The 18,956-nt window shown below is 29.3% G+C and overlaps 2 protein-coding genes across 7 annotated transcripts; one reads left to right on the top strand and one right to left on the bottom strand.

The window, feature by feature from the left end:
* Positions 1 to 1,776: 1,776 nt before the first annotated feature.
* Positions 1,777 to 5,054, top strand: LOC105133149 (PGR5-like protein 1B, chloroplastic). 6 transcript variants are annotated; one of them, XR_843734.1, is made up of 7 exons: positions 1,777 to 2,096; positions 2,192 to 2,254; positions 2,343 to 2,429; positions 2,645 to 2,882; positions 3,451 to 3,516; positions 3,694 to 3,792; positions 3,888 to 5,054. XR_843734.1 is itself a non-coding variant. In XM_011036996.1 (7 exons), the coding sequence occupies exons 1-7, from the start codon at positions 1,854 to 1,856 to the stop codon at positions 4,376 to 4,378; spliced, it is 885 nt and encodes a 294-aa protein (XP_011035298.1). In that variant the 5' UTR covers positions 1,777 to 1,853; the 3' UTR covers positions 4,379 to 5,054. The 6 variants fall into 6 exon arrangements, 4 of the variants coding, with proteins under 4 accessions (XP_011035298.1, XP_011035299.1, XP_011035296.1 ...); XR_843733.1 differs by having other exon boundaries at positions 4,298 to 4,386; XM_011036996.1 differs by having other exon boundaries at positions 3,451 to 3,524; positions 4,298 to 5,054.
* A 311-nt stretch (positions 5,055 to 5,365) lies between these two features.
* LOC105133148 (uncharacterized protein C20orf24 homolog) lies at positions 5,366 to 8,154 on the bottom strand. Its single transcript, XM_011036993.1, has 4 exons — positions 7,765 to 8,154; positions 7,445 to 7,548; positions 5,787 to 5,916; positions 5,366 to 5,654 (listed from the first exon to the last, which is right to left on the bottom strand). The coding sequence occupies exons 1-4, from the start codon at positions 7,891 to 7,893 to the stop codon at positions 5,616 to 5,618; spliced, it is 402 nt and encodes a 133-aa protein (XP_011035295.1). The 5' UTR covers positions 7,894 to 8,154; the 3' UTR covers positions 5,366 to 5,615.
* Positions 8,155 to 18,956: the final 10,802 nt, after the last annotated feature.

Here is an 18,956-nt window from a genome sequence, read left to right as displayed (position 1 = left end):
TTTAGTTAAGGAGTTATTGATACTTCAAGTGCAAAATGATAATATAAAACCATGATAAAAATGCACTTTTAAGTACTAATCAGTAATGTCATTAACTTTATACAATTAATGGAAGAACTTGTGGTTTGCATTTTTATTTTAAGTATGTAATGAAGATTTTGATGTTTTAATTTTTAAGTTCATTTTTCTCATTATGGCAATGTGTTAAAGATATATTTATGTTATTTGGTCAAAACATATTATGAATATTTATGAATAAAGTCTTAGGTAAACATAAGTTGTCTAAAGTTGAAAAAAAATCTTCAAGATTTTTATGGAATATAATATTGATTATTTTATGTATTCACGTAATAAGTATGTGATGGTGTTACATATTTAATTTTAAAATATGGGTCATAGACTTGATTATATATAATAATTTTATTTTCTAGAACCAATGTTTTATTTGATAAAATAATAATTAAATAAAAATGCATGCATAAAAAAAGAGATTGAATAAAATTTTCAAGAAAATAAGTAAAGCTATATAGAAAGAATGTCACATAACACAAGGAAAAAATATTGAAATTTCAATCATAAACTAAGTAAAATTAAAATGATATTTTATTAGAAAACATTATTAAAACTTGCTAAAATCTTATTAATATTGTACAAAAAAAAAGCAAGCAATAAAAAAATTAAAAAGCCCAACCTTAAAAGATTAATTTGGAAGGAAAATATAAAATAATAAATAAATAAATAGACACAAGAAAGCCCAAATGCTTGTGCCTAGCCTAGATGGCTTAACATGTTTAGTTTTTAAAAAATTGAGCCTCATGAGCCTTTTAGCTCAGGTCCATGTGTTTAAAATGGTTTTTTTTTTTAATAGACAAATGATCTATCATTCATTTTTTATTTTTATTTTTAAAAATAAGTGATACTTCACGTGTTCGCTCAATTTTAGACAACCTAATGGTTGTTAGAAATTTTGGCTATTGGTTTTTAACAAAAAACTTGATTTCCAACTTATTTTTTATTTTTTTATCAAAATAGATAAAAGACACAAAGTTCACTTTACCAAACTCATTAATGGCCAAAAAATAGTCTAAAAATTCAAAATTAACTTGGAAAAAAAAACTTTTCAAGCTCAAATCAACCTTGTGAGGTAATGGAAGGGTAAAAAACACCTAAGTGAAACTTTCATCATCAAATGAAACAAAATCAATATTATTTAGCTAAAATTGATATTAACCAAGAAAAATAAAAAAAATAAATCTTTGTATCACAATTAAGTTTTTGAAATATTAAAGGTCTGGAATGTTATTATTTAAATAGTAAAAAAATCAGACTGAATTATATTATTTAGCTAAAATTGATATTAACCAAGAAAAATAAAAAAAAATAAATTTTTGTATCACAATTAAGTTTTTGAAATATTAAAGGTCTGGAATGTTATTATTTAAATAGTAAGAGAATCAAATTGAATTTTTCAACCTATTTTTGTTTCAATTGTATAGTGAATTTAGGCATAAATGGATGCAATTGAAGAAAAACAAAGTTTAAGAATTAAATTGTATATCAGCATTACTGTGGAAATAATTTCTTATAATACATATAATATCAAAATAAAAATAAAAAATTATTCAGGAGCTGTCAATTAATACGGACAATGGTGGATCTTTGACGAACTAGCCAGATATTTAAGACGTCAAAAATAAACCAACGAACCAGAGCCACAAAAAGGGGGCATTCTCGTCATAAGAAAAAATATCAGCTATTTAAAGCCCAGTTCCTTCCATAGCCACAAACTATTTCACCAAAGCAGAGCCTCGTGTTATTAACACTCTCTGCAACAGCAGTCAGAGAAGAGTAGCATGGCAGGCACGTGCAAATTCATCTCTCGTCACGTGATCGAACTATCAACGAACAACAGAGCAAGCAGAACTTGGGGTGGGGGTGGGGGCGCTTCATTTTGTTGGGCTCGCATCTCTGCGATGAATAGCAATGGAGTGTCTAGGACACGTGAGGTTGCACTTTCACCGGAAGGACCATCTTGCATATTCGTTGGCCCAATCGAGACTGCAAGCCAAGAAACCCTTGAAGCTCTCTATTGTCAAGTAAGTAATGTTTCGAAATTGATTTTTACAACTGAAAGTTTGTGTGGACAAGAAATGGGCTGACTGGGTTATATATTGAATTGATGTTGTTTTAGGCACGGGATGCATATTACAGTGGTAAACCTTTGATAGTAGATGACATGTTTGATAGAGTTGAGGTAATGACTTTGATCACATACATTTGTGAATCGAACTTTGGGTTTCCACAACACTCGAATTCCTTACCCCAACAATTGTTTGAAGCAGTTAAAATTGCGGTGGTATGGTTCCAAATCTGTTGTTAAGTACCCTCGTTGCAGTCTTAGACGACAGTCCACTTACTCTGATGCTGAGGTAATGAGCTATTGAATCGTTTTGTTTACTATAACAAAGCATATAGATAGCCATTAAGCAAGGGCTGCTGATTGGCATGATTATGCCCTCCAGAAAGGATAATTCTGAAGGATCTTTTCATCTCTGTCTAGATGTTATTTATTCATTTTAGTTGGTGAGATGCAGCTTGGCCCTTTTTTCCCCACTTGAAGATTATTGACATGGCTGTAGGGCAGGAAGATATATCACAGGCATTTGCACTAGCAAGCATTTGGATCCTCTTTCTTACAATTGGCAGTTCAGCGTGCGCTTTTCCCATAATATACACAATTGGCCTAGCTTACCAGGATGCATTTGGTTCAGGGATAGCCAATGGCAGCCAGGCACCTATAATTAGGTTTCTTGCTACGGTTAATGGTATTCTCTTTATGGCAGTGGGTTCTTTGATCGGCTATCCAATTGCATCGGCTTCAGGTAACAACTTTTATCTCAACCGATCCAATTGCAATTCAGTAATCAAGAAATTTTATGAAATATTGAGCTTTTAAGATACTTGCCAAGGATAAGTACACTTTACCCCTTCTAATAAGGGCCCTTTTCAATTTGTCACCTTCCATCCCTAACCTCCATTTTATGGGATCCTTAATGATGTCAGATGAATCTTAAATATGATACTCAAATCTTGAAACCTTTCCCTGTCAGGGATCAATCTTCAAGTTCAAATTTTGAGCGGCCTGCTGAGCTGCCTGTACTATTGTTTACTGTTTCATTCCCATTCTTAAGGTGCATGGATCAAATTCTCAACCGTATTCTGGACAGGTGAAACAGGCAACATGATAAGGAAATACTACGGCTTATATTCATAAGCGCCTCTATGTGTGTTTAAAAGCCTTGAAGCTTTATAATTTTCACTGGATTTGTCAGTTAAACCTTGAACATTACAAACCTAAATTGGAGAAGATAGATCATTATTCGGAAAAATATGTTGATTCTTTTACTTCATTCAAAATATGGTTTCTTACTTAAGCATCCATTTTCACAGTCAAGGTGCTACAAGGCCTTTGGAGGAATGACTTGGTGGCACTCAAGGGAGCATGCCCAAATTGTGGTGAGGAGGTTTGTATTAAAAAAATACTGTCTTATGTTAAATATGAAAACGTTTGGAAGCTTCCACTTTATTGTTCTCCCAAAATTCTATGGAAATGTATTCAGCTGTATCCAACTACCAAAATCATGATCAATTTCTAAAGCTCCTCCTCTCACTGATTTTGGTGCCTTCGTGCAGGTATTTGCCTTTGTGAAATCAGATCAATCTAACAACTCCCCACATAGAGCAGATTGTCATGTATGTGAAAGTTTACTTGAATTCCGCACCAAGGTTGAGGTAATTGATCTTCTGATGCCAAAATTATTCTTGTGTTTCTTGTTCAAGGAGCTAAATATGCAAGTCTCGATTGTGAGACTAACTTATTTTTTTAGAGTTTCTTGACCTAACAAGGAGAACAGACAAAACATGGTACTGCAGTTTGCATTCTCCCAGAGGGCTATTACTCAAATATGGTTGCACTGGATGTGGGGCTCTAGGATAGAGGATTAGAACCATTCTTTCCTTGTTAATTTTTGCATCAGGTTCTGAGCTTTACACCAAACAACTACCTTCATTCATGGGTATTTAGAAGTGTTTCAGAGACTTGGCATGTACTATAGTCCTAAGATAGCTGCAAAGTGGCCTGGTATTTCTTGAAGTTATATAGTCTTGTTTAATCGCTGCAAGGTTTTGCAGTATTGAACCTGTATAAACTAGCTACCACTCTATTTCTGCGCTTACTAAAATTGCTAAACAAAGCAATTATCTGGCTCACACTCACATGGTTGTTATGCTTTTGCAGCAAACCACTTCAAGAGCAGGTAGACAGTGGGTGTATGGGCGCATATACCTGGTATCACGAAGACGTCAAAGGTGGAAGTAAGATCTCAGCCTAGCTAATAGATGTCTTCTGGAGCGACTTGGCACCAAATCATGATTCTTTCTTCTCCTTTCCTCTATCTATATTTTCTCGTTTTTGTGGCTAAATTGAAACAATTCTGAGATAACCTGTTACAAGTAGATGGACACCCCGTTTGCTATTGTAGAAATGACTGAAGGTCGTAAGCTTGTTGAACAGAGCTTCAAAGGAAAAGCGAAGGAGCCTTGAATGAACCCCAAGGATTTGAGTTTTTCGTCATGCCAAGATCATTATAAAACCCGCTTTCTATCTTAATGGTCATTTTGGCATCCGGGTGGCGTTTGAACTGCTATAAACATCACGTTGACGCTATCCAAGAAAGCAGCGTGCACGAAAGAACGGCCACGCAGCACTGAACCCGATTCGTTATTGCTTATATCCAAAGCGGAGCAGGTCTATCATGCTTGGAACGTATCTAGCCAAGAGAGTACGGGATGGGTTAGGATTTTTTGAGCAAGATGGAATTGGTTCCTCTTTCTTCTGTTTTTCCTTCTTTATTTTTCTTTTTTTCCCCACGAGGTGACAATTTATATTATTTCAGCTATATTATGCCATTGGTGGAATGGCTCAAATAAACGGCCTGGGTTCGCAGGTTTTAGTTTACAACACTGGAGCCTCCAATGAATTAAAATTGGCTCAATTTATACTAAGAATGAACATAACAAGAATAGAAGATAGCAAGTGGCAAGGACGAAGGTAACTCCATACACTTACTCATAATATGCAATACACTTGGAACAGTAAACATTCTATGGATTTGAAATGCAGTCAGGTTCAAAAAACCATGAGTTAGCTCTACATGTATCTAAAATTCTCTTTCCTTGAGGAAATAAATAATTTTTAGTTTGATTCTAATCCAGTGCAGTCCATCAGAATTTTGCTAGCAAGTTGATTTGTCTTTGCCACACCACAATTTTGATCGTCAGGTGTTCAAATCTTGAATCCCATCTATAGGGAAGTTTATGAAGAAAATTTCGAAGAAAATTTCAAACAAATACCATGAATCAAAAGCTAGCATATTCATGCTACGCAAAATGACGTTGCAGTTGCACAATAAAAGGAAGATAACAGGACAATAGCAAGGAACTTTCTCATTGTTCTCAGGGCATAAGCATTGGTGCCTGGTGCATGTAATTAAGAGAGTAAGAACATTGCTTAAAGATATAGAGACAGTGGCAGCCAGATTGGTGTATGGAGCCAATCAGAAGTGGGCCAGGCTGTACATTAGAATCCACGATAGCTGTAAAACAGAAAAAGAGATGATGCTGGGGGTGTTAGTCATGAAACCAAGGTTTCCTTCTTTTAACCTTTTGTTCTTGAAGGCAGTCCTATTTTCAAAAAAAAAAGAAATAATTGGAAATAGCAGAAGTACCAGAAATAGAGTGATAGAAGCAAAGAGCCCCTCTTGGAGTAGAGTTCCATGACCACCAAAATCATCCTCGTCGATCTTTAATATCATCCCATAATAAACATATATAATCCCAGAGGATATCAACAGAAAACTGTCAACCAAAATCAGCACAAGAATATTAGCAAAGAAATTAGCCAATGAAAAATAAAAGATTTCAAAATTAGAAACTCAGCACAACAAAATTCTGCACGTTCAATATCAGCTTATATCTATTTGTGAGTGTCTCTGGAAATATCAAAACCAATATTCTCACAAACAAAAACAGGATCCCGGCACATTTTAAATCAGAAGGAAGTTTGTCTTATGAACACCTCTAATCTGGATTTAGAATAAACTAACATAAAGTGCGTTGATAAACCTTTTTCTTCTTTAAGAGAACAAAATCTCCCGAACAGCAAGAAATCTCATCATAATGCATATAATCCCAGTCCCTTGCTACACTGTCCATCCAATTTTTCAGTTCCGGTAGATAAAAGAATGGACAGAGAAAGGACCTCTAAACTTCCCTTTTTTTAATGAAAAAATGGTAATTAAAAGAAATTAAGTGTTTGGGGGGAGGACACAGTGACAGGAACCACATGTGACATAAAGGCACCTCTTTAATAGTTCAGCAAAGCCCCTTCACTTCAAAACTACTAATTCTCACCAGTGACCATGTTCTTTATTTCCAGGAACCATCCGTGGAAAAGGTCATACAACTCGCGTGTCTCAAAACACCATTGATCACCCTATCCTTCTTTGCATCTTTGATTAGCCACACTAGTCATGTAAAAGCTACTCCTATAGAACATGATAAAGTCAAACTCCAACTACACAGTTAACAGCAAAGATTATCATGCCCTGGCACTAACTAAGCTTTTTCCATTGATTATTTCACAGAAAGTAATTAAGTTTTTCGACAAAGAATACTGAAGTATTAAACATTAACAAGCTTAGTTTTGCACAACCTAGGTGTAACTTCAGAGCAATAGAAGGAAACTACAACTTCGAGATCGATAAAAAATAAATTAGGTACTTCACACAGGTTTCAGTGTCCAGCTATTCATGGTGGTTAATTAAAATACAATACCAATACTAGTGTTCTTTAGAGGACAACACTCCTGCACATTCCATATGCATGCTTGTTGCAGTAATTTTTGCATGTAGAGCTTCAAAGATGTTCAAACTAAAACAGATAACTTATCCAAATTCCAGGATTAACATGAAGCTAGAGTAGCTAGATTCATCTACAGCACTACTAATGTCTCTCTATATTCAAACTACTATTGGTAACAGTCATATCAGTACTTCGACTAAGCGCTTACACAGGCTTTTAGGGATGTATTCAATTACTATGTTAAGAACAAGGAAAAGGGCATTCACAGCCATCAAGCTATAAGGAAATAGCGTAGCAGAGATAGCACTTGAGTAATAACCAACAAAAGAATTAACACTAAAATGCAGATTTTTCTAGCATTGATACCGAGAATACAAAGAGCATAAGACAATTCCTGCGCGTGTATAAAATACATAAACGAAAGCATTATTACATCAACATATTCACTTAAGCTTGGTTATGAAATATGTGCAAGAATTCAGAAACTGAGAGATGACGAACATGAAAGGAAAAAAAAACTCACAGGGCGATCCAAATACCGCCGACCAAAGGGATGGCACCCCATAGTAATCCGCAAACGAGGGCGACGACTTGCCTAATCCAATGCAATACATCTCCCAATTGATCCTGCAGTCAGTTTAGCATTGTATAGTTGAATTAACTATTCATAACAACTAAATTCTTTTTATTTCTACTCACAAATTCATTCATAGATCAATTAATAATAATACTAATAATAATAAGGTTTTGAGTAACATTAAACTAAATTAAATAGGAGTGTACTGTATGTGTGCATGGGTTGCATTGAAATATTAAGGATTGAATTGAGAGAGAGAGGAGTACCTTATCCCAAGAGGCTTCAGGATCCAACAATTTGGCGAGTTTGAAAGGAGACAAGTGACCATTTTGGTGCTGCTGCTGTTGATTGTTGTTGTTGTTGTTCAATTTAGCAGAGGATTTCCCTTCCTTCATTGCTGCTACTCCTCTCCCCAATTAACGAATCGAACTTTTTTTGTCGGATACAACAACAGATGATGATTTGTGTATTCGAATAATCAGTAGCGGCACTGGAAAAGCTTTAATTAGGGTTGGATTTTGATTCAGACGATAGAGATAGAGAGTGATTTGATTATCATATTATTTAATATATTATAGAAATTAGAGATCTACGATGAAGAAGGGGAAGGATTGGAGTCAGCGTCTGAGGTCGAGACAACCTATATATAGGTCTTTGCGCACTGCGCGTGCTCTTTCACTTTCACTACGATTTCAATTCTTTCCTTCTTTTTCATTTTTCTTTCTTTACTTTTTCTAACCAATAAAATGAAATTAAAGAGCTTCTCCATTTTACCGTCATTTGTGATTATTTTTTAATGTATTTTTTATTTAATAATATATTAAAATAATATTTTTTATATTTTTTAAAATTTATTTTTCACAATAATATATTAAAACAATTCAGTATTATAAAAAAATTAATTTAAAATAAAAAAACTCATAAATTTTTAAAAATATTTTTAAAAATATAAAAACAAACTTATCAATTATAAAAACTATAGTCTCAAGATTGAGTAAATGAGTGAATAATTAAAAATAAATAAAACAAATCATCTTGTAATAAGTTTTTGCAAAAAAATTATTCAAGTTTTAATCCATGGTGATATAGATAGTGATTAATTACAAATTAACTTTTCAAATCAATTTTATTAATTAAATCAATTTTAAATTTATATTTTTACTTGAAACAAATATATTAAATTTTATATTTGTTGGCCCATAAAGTTAAGTTAAAAGAAAGTATTTAGTGTAAAGATATTATTAGATTAAATTTTAGATTTTTTGTTGACTTGCAGGTGCTGTAGTTTTTTATTTATTTTTGTGAAATATGATTTGTATTTTAAAAAAATTATATTTTAAAAAAAAAACTACGACATCTTTAAGCCAAACACATACTTACATTGTATTTGTTTTTGTATTTAAGATTAAAATTAAGTTTAGATACAATCTAATTATATATAAAATTTAATCATAAAAATTAATTTTATTTATTTTTTTAATATGCTACACGTATAAAACTCAATCTCAACCACAAATACAAGAAGACTTAAATGTGAAATGTCTCAAATAACCTTTAGCAATTTAAACATTTTTTTTAGAACTGAAAAGGTTTGTTTACTTTATTGTTGTTTACATAAAAAAATGATAGAAAAGCAAGACAAAGCAATCATTCAATAAAGATGAAACCTTTTTCATTGTCTAACGATCATGGACATAATTCTAAAAATTAAAGGCAATGTATAGTTTTGAAAGATTTCAAGATGCTGGGATTAAGCATTTAAATGTATATTATCATGCCAGTAAAATCATTATTGTTGAATGTCCTCGTTAATTCTCATAACGTTGACCCTCACGTCTGGCATATAGCCATCAATATGATCGACTTCTTCCTGACTCTTCCTGCGAACTGGCTGAGAAAGGATTCCATAAATTCGTCCGACCAAGAAATTGTTTTCTATACAAGTTCGAGTTCATCAGTGCCTCCTTGGAAGTTGCTATGTATTGCGTTTCAAAGGGGGTTAGGCAAATTATGAAATATTTTTTTATTTTTTTGAATTTTTTTTTTGAATTTTGAATTTTTTTTAATTTTTAGTTCGTTATGAAGAATTTTCAAGAATACCAACAGATTAAACAGAAAAAACAAAAATATATATCCATCATTTGTAAATTTACATCATAAAGGGCCTAACTGACTAGATCTTGTAAATGTTCTCTCGCTGGAATTGTCCGCCCATATGTTGGACCCAACTTCAGTGTGAGACCTCTTGTTACCGGGCCTGCACAGTTCAAGGTAAAAGAGAACCAAAACAGCAAATTATAACATATTTAACACCTCTCAATTTCATGTGTTTATGTAGTTACCATTAGGTAAAATTTTTTTTTTTTGCAAGTATATTTATTTTTATTAAAAAAATATTTTAATTATTTTTTAATTATTTACTTTAAATTAATTTTTTATATAATTCTAAATAATTTTAATGTGTTGAAATTAAAAATAAAATTTAAAAAATAAAATAAATATTATTTTAATATATTTTTAAATAAAGAAAATGCCGACACTGCCGCAATCCCCATCTCCGGCACGAAACCCAGTGCATCAATTATTGAGAGCTGAGAGGGAAAGCTCTGCCTTCGTCACGAAGGTGCAAAAAAATGATTTTCTTAGCCTTGCGCGCGTGTGGCGAGGGCAATTCATGTTTAGCATCTCTCAATTTGAAAAAAAAGATTGTCAAAAATATATGATTGCGAATGCTATTAATTAAAAAAATTTAAGGTACTGTATCTGGATGATCCTGCTACTAATATTACAAAGTCAAGCTATAATCCAGAGATGTGTGGATGTGAGTCTTTTATTATCAGAGAAAAATCTATTTTGGAAATAAAAAATTTATTTTTTATTTTTTATTTATTTTTTATTATACTATATTTAATTCTTATTTTTTTATTGTTGTTTATTTTATTTTATAATTTTTATTTTAAATTTCATTCCTTGATTTTTGAATGATTAAAAATTTTACTTCGTTATTTTTTTATGTTTATTTTTTATAGTTTTGAATATTAATTGAAGTTTCAGATCTATTTTTATATTTTATTATTTAATTTTAGATTATTAAAACTTGAGTTTCATGATTTATTTTATTTTTTCAATAGAACTATCTTGATTTCATGTCTCAAAACTTGAGTTAACCTAAATTGACTTTAGTTTTTTATGTTATTTTATTTTGTATTTTATCATTTAATTTGTTTGAGAGTCAACCTTTACTATTTTATTTAGTTTTTTTATATAGGATTCTTGAATTTGACATGTTGACTAGAATAAAAAAAATATCTTTTTTTAATGTTTTTTAAGGTTTTTTATTTGTATTTGATTCGCTAGTAATTGAGTTTTAAATTTTTTTATATTTTTTTTCTTATTTAATTTTTATTTTTTTATAAAATAAGATTGTTAATATCTTTCAAGAATATCAAGATAGTATTTTTTTATAATATTAATAATTATTTTTTTAATCATTTTTATTTTTTAAGGGTATTGAATTCATTTAAATTAATTACCCACGTATAGAAAAAAAACAAATTCCTCATTTAAAAACGCTATCATTATCTAAGATCTTTTTCATATTATTTTAAAAAAAAATCTTGATAAGGCCGGTGGTACCAATCTATTTATACTATAGTATCATTAATTATCAAGGATATGTCTTTTATTAGACAGTGAAAGCTGAAAGATGAACCAAAGCGAAACTGCCGACGAGTTTCACATCGAACACCTACCATCTCCCTCTCCCTTGACCAAAATAAGCTTGAGAGTCAATGGTTACTGATTATTGCTTTTACGTCAAGAAATATCAAGAGTTACTTAAACTTCAAACTCCTCCAACCGTCTTATATAAGAGGGGGACCAAGTTTTTGCTCCCCCGTTGTTCAGCGATGTTGTGTATTTACTGATAATATTGTCTTGTGAGATTTTATATTCGAGAACGTTGGATAGGTGAAGAAAAAATAGATACCGTAAAATAGAAATATATGTCAAGATAAAAAATAAAATAAAATTATATCCACCTATTTCCTTGACTAACACCTAGTTTACTAACACCTAAAATTAGCATGTCATGTTTAATTATTGTTTATTTGATATTATAGTTGTGGTTGCAGTTTAAAATGTTTTTCACTTAGAAATACATTAAAATAATTTATTTTATATTTTTAAAAGTATTTTTAAGATTAGAACGTCAAAACGATCCAAAAAAATAAAAAATAATTTTTAACAAAAAAATTAATTTTTTGAAAACACGAGTTAGACCGTATTTCCTAACGGTCCGTAAATTGTATTATACTTTTCCCATAAAAGATAGAATTCATGAATAATTTTCATGAAAAAACCAGATTTATATGAAAATAAAGAGTATACAGCTAATGGTATATTTTCTATCATTTAATCATTATCTAACTTTGCTAGCAGATGATTAGTACTTAAAAATGTATTTTTATAAAAGTTTCATATTAGTATTTTGCATTTAAAGTATCAATAACTTCTTAACTAAAATATGTTTTATAATAACAAGTCTGTTACTATAAAATACTTTTAATTTATAGTAATTGTTCCCCTTAAATGCATGTCTATCATATAAATCAAAGAATTAGTTGGTGAGTTCAACTACTAAAATTAAAAAGACAAAAAGAAGGTGAAACTTAAAAAAGATATGCTGGTTTAATATAAATTAAAACACTTTTCAGTATTTAGATCATATCTGGAGCTGTAGAACTTGGATTTGAGTCTGCTCTATGTGGATGGAAAACTAAGATATGGACCTAAAACATTCATAGGAATACAAGACTCAATTCTGTTGTTTGGAAATTCAAATCTTAGCAACAACAGAGAAGTCTGAATCTGTCTTGCAACCCTGACACTATTCAGTGTTCAGCCCATATCTTAAGTTCTAGAAGTTCAAATGACTTCAATTTTTTAAAAAAAAAACTGAGACAATTTTCTAGAACTTTCTTAAGTTCTAGAAGTTCAAATGACTTCAATTTTAAAAAAAAAAAATTGAGACAATTTTCTAGAACTTTCATGAATCAAGTCTGTTTAAATTTTTATGTTAGCAATAACGTTTTGTTCAGACAAAAAGACAAGGATTGTCATCAAATCAAGATATGGTCACCCACTCAACAATTAGTTAACAAATCAATAGTTTTTAATTTTGGCTTATAAAAGGAGGTATTTACATACATTTAGGTAAATTGGTTTTCATATCAAAATCATGTTCTTGCTCTTTTTTTATTGTAATGCTTAAGTTTTGTTTATATTAATCTCTTGTTTATTATTCTCATTTCCTTTCCTTTACTTAGTTAACTTTTATCTTATTTATATTCTTATTTTGTTTATTCATGTTTCTCTCTTTTATCATGTTTAGTTAAATTTATTATGTCAAGGTAAAAAAAGCACATTAATGGTGTAAGAATAAATATAGTGTAAACTCAATATGGACTTTAATATTTAATACTAACATGTTTTGTATTTGTTATTTTATTCTCTCTTAATATTTTGTTTTTTAAATGGTTAATCTAGATTTATGTTATATAACTCTTATTACAACAAATACTTGGCACTTTCATAGTCCAACATTATAATATAACCGACACATGTACTATAAAAAAAACTTGATTTATTATTAACATAAGTTATAATCATGAATACTTGATAATATTTACAAGACCATGTTTTCAAACAGTCTATAAATTATATTATACTTTCTCCCATAAAAGATAGAATTCATGAATAACTTTCATAAAAAACCCAGATTTATATAAAAACAATGAGTATATAGCTAATTGTATATTTTCTATCATATAATTATTGTCTAACTTTGCTAGCTGATGTGGGTATCAGGTATAAAACTAAAAGGCTGGTTTTTTTTTTTGTACATGATTTGGGTGTTCATCCCTTTACATATCATCATGGATAGACTGTGCAACGTTTTTTTATTTTTTTTAACTTAGTTCTCAAATTTTTTTGGTGATTTGTCCTAATTGAAGACCAAATAAATTTAATTTTTTATGAAAAGTTAGGATTGAAAGAAGAAAAACCTAAATGAAAAATGTGCCAAACATGAGTAGCATGGTATAAATTTTGAAAAGATGCACTTTGGTCATTGAATTTAAAAAATAACAAAGGTTATACAATTTTGATATCTTAATATTTTTCAAATTCAATTATGGCACACAAATTCTTTTTAAAAAAATAGTCTCTGGTTGAGAAAGGTCGTCAGGTTCCAATGATAGAGAGATGAACATATTATTGAAACCAATTTAAGCAACCAAAACAAACGATATTAGTGTCAAATGGTTCCTTTTGATAAGAAAAGTTCATATTACATGTTTTTTTTACCATTAAAATTCATAAAAAAAAATAGGTAAGGTTGATTTTTTGTTTCAAGATGTTTTTGTTTTTTGGATTTTTTTTGGATTTATAAAGGTCGCGGATAGGTTTATCATGGTTCTTGAAGTGTTTTTATAGGTTTCCTAGGTGAAAAATGGATTGAGAAACGGGTTTTTAAAGGAAAAAAAAACTTAGACTATGATTTTTTTTCCATCATAATGACTGGAATTTAGGTAAAATTAGATAATGTTTCATTTGCCTCAACAAGTGATGCGTCACCTAAATTTTTTTTTCAGAAATAATTGGGGTGGATGGCATGCTATACACTCCAGGTGCAACCAAAAAACAAGGGTCTAATCACTCAGGCCCTATCAAAATGGGCCTAACTGGCTAACAACATCAAACCTTTTTTTGTCCTAATCTTTTTTTAATTAATTCTTCTTTTTATATATATTTTTTAAAAATATATATTTATATTTATATTTATATTCATACTCATTCTCTCTTTTATTTTGTTTAGATAGCTTTTATTAAATGATGATTATTTTTTTATTATGCATTTAATTTTTGGAAATGTTTTTTTAATTCATCTATAATTTTTTTAATCTTTTGCATAGATAAAATATATTTTTTAAAATAAATAAAAATATTTATTTACAAATAACATTTCTGATATGTGTAGCCATGCATAAATTATTTTTTATTTTATTTTATTCAATTAATTTAACGTGCTTGTCTATCTTTATTACTATTTGATTAAATAAAAAAATATCATAATAAATTTTTTTTAGCAAATATCACCGGGCAAACATCATGTCTTATAAGATTAAGTATCTTAATCTATATTTATCTTTTAATTTTTTAAATTTTATTTTTAGATATTGTTAATGGCTTTTTATTTATTTATTTATTAATATACATAATTCTTGGTTTACTTGATTACATGCATGTGTAGACTTTTTAGTTTGCACTAAATTTTTTTTGAATTATCTAAATGTGTTGAGAAAACTTGCATATATAATTTTTTTTATAAGAAATAAAAATATCTAACTCGCAACAAAATACAAGTCATCTAACTAGTTATAGGCTAAATAATTAATTGCATCCTTCCATGATTCATTAAAAAAACTATACATAGCTCATGGTATATCTTCTATCACATAATCATTATTGAACTTTGTTAGCAAACGTGGGATATTAAGTATAAAACTAAAAAGCTTATGTTTTTTTTATATGCATGATCTCTATGTTCATCCACACACATATTAATGTGGGTTGAATATGTAAAAATTTTTATTTTTTTTAATTTAGTTCTTAAACTCTTTTTTCAACAATTTAGTCTTAATCGAAGATCAATTAATTTTGATTTCTTATAAAAATATCACGAGATTGAAAGAAGAGGGACCTAAATAAAAAAAGTATCAAATATGGATGGCATGCTATAAGTTTTGAAAAAAATAAGCTTTGGTCCTCGAACTTAAAAAATAACACAGATTATACAATTTTAGTAACTCAATATTTTTCAAATTCAATTATGATATAAAATTTATTTTTTATATTTTAGTCCCCGGTTGAGAAATGAAAGATAAAGAGAGGTCGTCAAGTTCTAATTGTAGAGAGAGAAACATGTTGTTAAACCAATTTAAGCTATTAAAACAGATAATATTTGTGTCAAATAGTATTTTTTATAAGGACATTTTGTATTACATGTTTTTCTTGCTTTTAAAGTTTATAACAAAAACAGATATAAGCTCGGGTTAATTTTAGTTTTTGAATTTTTTTATTGGTTTTTTAGAGGTCATATATATGTTTATTATAATTTTTAAGGTTTTTATAATTTCTTTTCGGGTAAAAATATATTGAAAATAGATTTTTAGAAGAAAAAAATTAGGTTTTAATTTTGTGGCCACCATAGTGGCTGAAATCTAGATAAAATCAGATAACATTTCATCTATCTTAATTGGCGATGCATTGCCTTTTTTTTTTCAAAAATAATTGGGGTTGACGGCACATCATGCACCCCAAGTGTAGCAAAAAAAAACAACATTTGTCTTTTTTTTCCTTATTTTTTTCACTTAAAGCTTTTTTATATATTTTTTTTTCTAAAAAAATATTTATATTAATACTTCTTCTTCTTCTTCTTTTTTTTTGTTTATTTTTTTCTAAAAAAATATTTATATTAGTACTTCTTCTTCTTCTTTTTTTGTTTATAGAGATTCTTTTAAATGATAGTTATTTATTTGTTATATGTTTATTTTTCAAAGAAATTTTTCTAATTTATTTATATATATTTTTTTTATCTTTTGTATAGATGAAAAATATTTATTTTTAAATAGCATTTCTAATATGTGTATTCTTGCATAATTTGTTTTTATTCTATTTTATTGAATCAATTTAATTTATTTGTTTATTTTTATTATCGTTTGATTGAATAAAAAATAGTATAATATTTTTTTTTTGTAAATATAACCCAGTAAATATTATGTCTTGTGAGATTAAATATCATGATCTACATTTTTTTATTGATTTTTCAAGTTTTTTAGGTATTGTTAATGACTTTTTATTTATTTATTAGTCTATATACTTCTCGATTTATTTGATTACATGTATGTATATATTTTTTTATTTGTATTTAAATTTTATAAATTATAGAAATACATTGAGAAAACTTGCATATATAATTTTTTTATAAAAAATAAAAATATCTAACTATATACAATGAATTGAATCCTTCTATAATTCATTAATAAAAATGAAGATTTTTAAAGAAAACACCTCGTTTTCTTCTTTTTTTTTCCTTTTCATCCATCCCTTTATGCATCCTTCTCATTTTTACTGTTGACAACATAAAGTTTTGCTAAAAAATGCCAGAGGGGTACCTAACAATCCAAAAAATTAGCTTCTTTTAGAGTTTTTCATTTAATATTCACTCAAAAGAAAAAGAAAAAAGAAAAAAAGGGAGTTAAATTCATTGTCTTGTCCTTTTCCTTTCGTGGTTATTTGTGAAAGAGAAGTTTCTCTACACAGGCAATAATAGAGACTGTATATACGCCCGCAGTATAGCAAAACAAAAACAGAGCAAACATTCAACTGATTAATATTCTGTGAAATTTATTATTTTAAAATCTGACCAAAAATATCATTCCCTGGGTAAAGGGAGGTACGAGGGAGTCCCCTCATTACACTGTAAAAACCTTATCTGCTGAGAAAAATAAAAGAAGAGATAATTTCAATCTGCAGGGTCTGTAATTCGAGATCAAGTCAACAGTTTCATCAGAACTGGCATCCACTTTAGTTGAGTCACGCATTTATTTGGGGTGGCCATCGCCATCAATAAACAACAGAACACCGCCCCCTTCCAGCTTTCTTGGGGGATGATTTACAGCCTTGCATCCTCGTGGCCCAGCTAGCTTCCAGTACGCAGCAGATCAAGGAAACCTGTGCTTATTTGCTACTCCATCTTTGCCCTTGCACTCTCGGATCATTCACCGCTTGCATGGATAAGCGCCACGATTGGGCGTCCCTCTACTTTTTAAGTTTTTCAATGCGGTCCTTTTTCACAATCTTGTTCTCTCAATGTAGCCCCAATTATCCCGTGAAAAGCACAAGAAAAAAAATCCTATATGAAAATAATAATAACTTCCAAATGCCTTGCAACTTCAACAAATCCATTTCAATTGGAGCATTACAATGTTAAAATGAAGTTATAAATTCAAATTACTCTTCAATGGAAAACTAAAGGATACCAAATTAAAAAAAAAAAAAACTGCAAAAAACAAGCATTTAAAATAATCACATGGATCAAAACTTATATCAACAATTTTTTTTTTCCTCCTTTGATATTTTAATGTATTAAAAGCCTGTTTATTTTTTAGTCTTGAAAGTATTTTTTTAAAATTATTTTTTTGTATTTTAAAATATTTTTTATATGATGATATCAAAACTAAATTTTAAAAAATAACAAAAAATATTATTTAAATATATTTTTAAACAAATAGTACTGGTGGTCATGGCTTCTTACAACTTTGTTGATGTCACGATTGTATCACTATTGCATCATATCTAATACCTTTATTATTATTTTTTTCTTCTAAGATTTTCTTTTATTTAGTTAGTGTGAAAATATAAATCATCGATTATTTCAAGTCTGCATTTGACAAGGACCATATTAAAATATTAAGAAAGTAGAGGGATGCCTAAGCTAATCAACCCACCAGTGATAGCATATGGATAAATGAAGAGAAATCGGGCAAATATCACAGTCCACAAAAGGGCCAGCGACAAAACAATTTGTTTTTTTCAAGGAGAGTGATAAAACTCTCAGTGTTTGTCTGACAGGAGCACATGAACTCGTGTTTAATGACGGCGGTTGTGTATATCACATTTGACTTTTAAGTAAATTTAAAATGTATTAAAATAATATTTTTTATTTTTTAAAATTAAAATAATAACAAATACTGAAAGAAATAATTTTAAGTAAACACAATTAAACCACACCACCAATTAAGCTAGAGGTGAAATTTTAAAAAAAAAATTATTTTTTTATTATTTTTATTTTATATTAATATTTTTTAATATTTTTAACTTATTTTAATGTGTTAATATTAAAAATAATTTTTTAAAAATATTATTCTAATAAAAAAATAACAACAGCCACGATTCGGCACAACCTTTCATCCCTAAATGCTCCTGGAAGTCATTTGCATGTCATTTGTAAATTCAGACATCACACATGTACTTTCTAGTTTGTAGTTAAGCTTGAAGCTTCCTGAATAGTTTCTTGATCAGATCTTCGAAGCTTTAAAGAAAGAAAGAAAGAAAGAACTTCGAAGCTTGTGTTTAATTTGAAGTCAAGATTAACATTTACCCCCTAACCTACTTTGTTAATTTTTGCTAATTTCCTTTTAAAATACACGTATCTATTACTTACTTGTATGTATATTAGAACTTTGAACTTTGATTATTTTTTTTCTCTCGTCCATGCATCTGAAACTTCATTGTTTATGTGCGAGTTTCCGAGGAACAGAATATTCATCCCATCAACCTCCCTTTTAAAATTGACTTCACAGAAAATAAAAAAGAAAGGAAGGGAGGGAGGGAG

The sequence above is a fragment of the Populus euphratica genome, unplaced genomic scaffold, assembly GCF_000495115.2.
Source record: "Populus euphratica unplaced genomic scaffold, PopEup_1.0 scaffold42.1, whole genome shotgun sequence".
Taxonomy (NCBI): domain Eukaryota; kingdom Viridiplantae; phylum Streptophyta; class Magnoliopsida; order Malpighiales; family Salicaceae; genus Populus; species Populus euphratica.
Note: the sequence above shows the minus strand (reverse complement) of the source record. Positions and strands in the feature narration are given on the sequence as shown.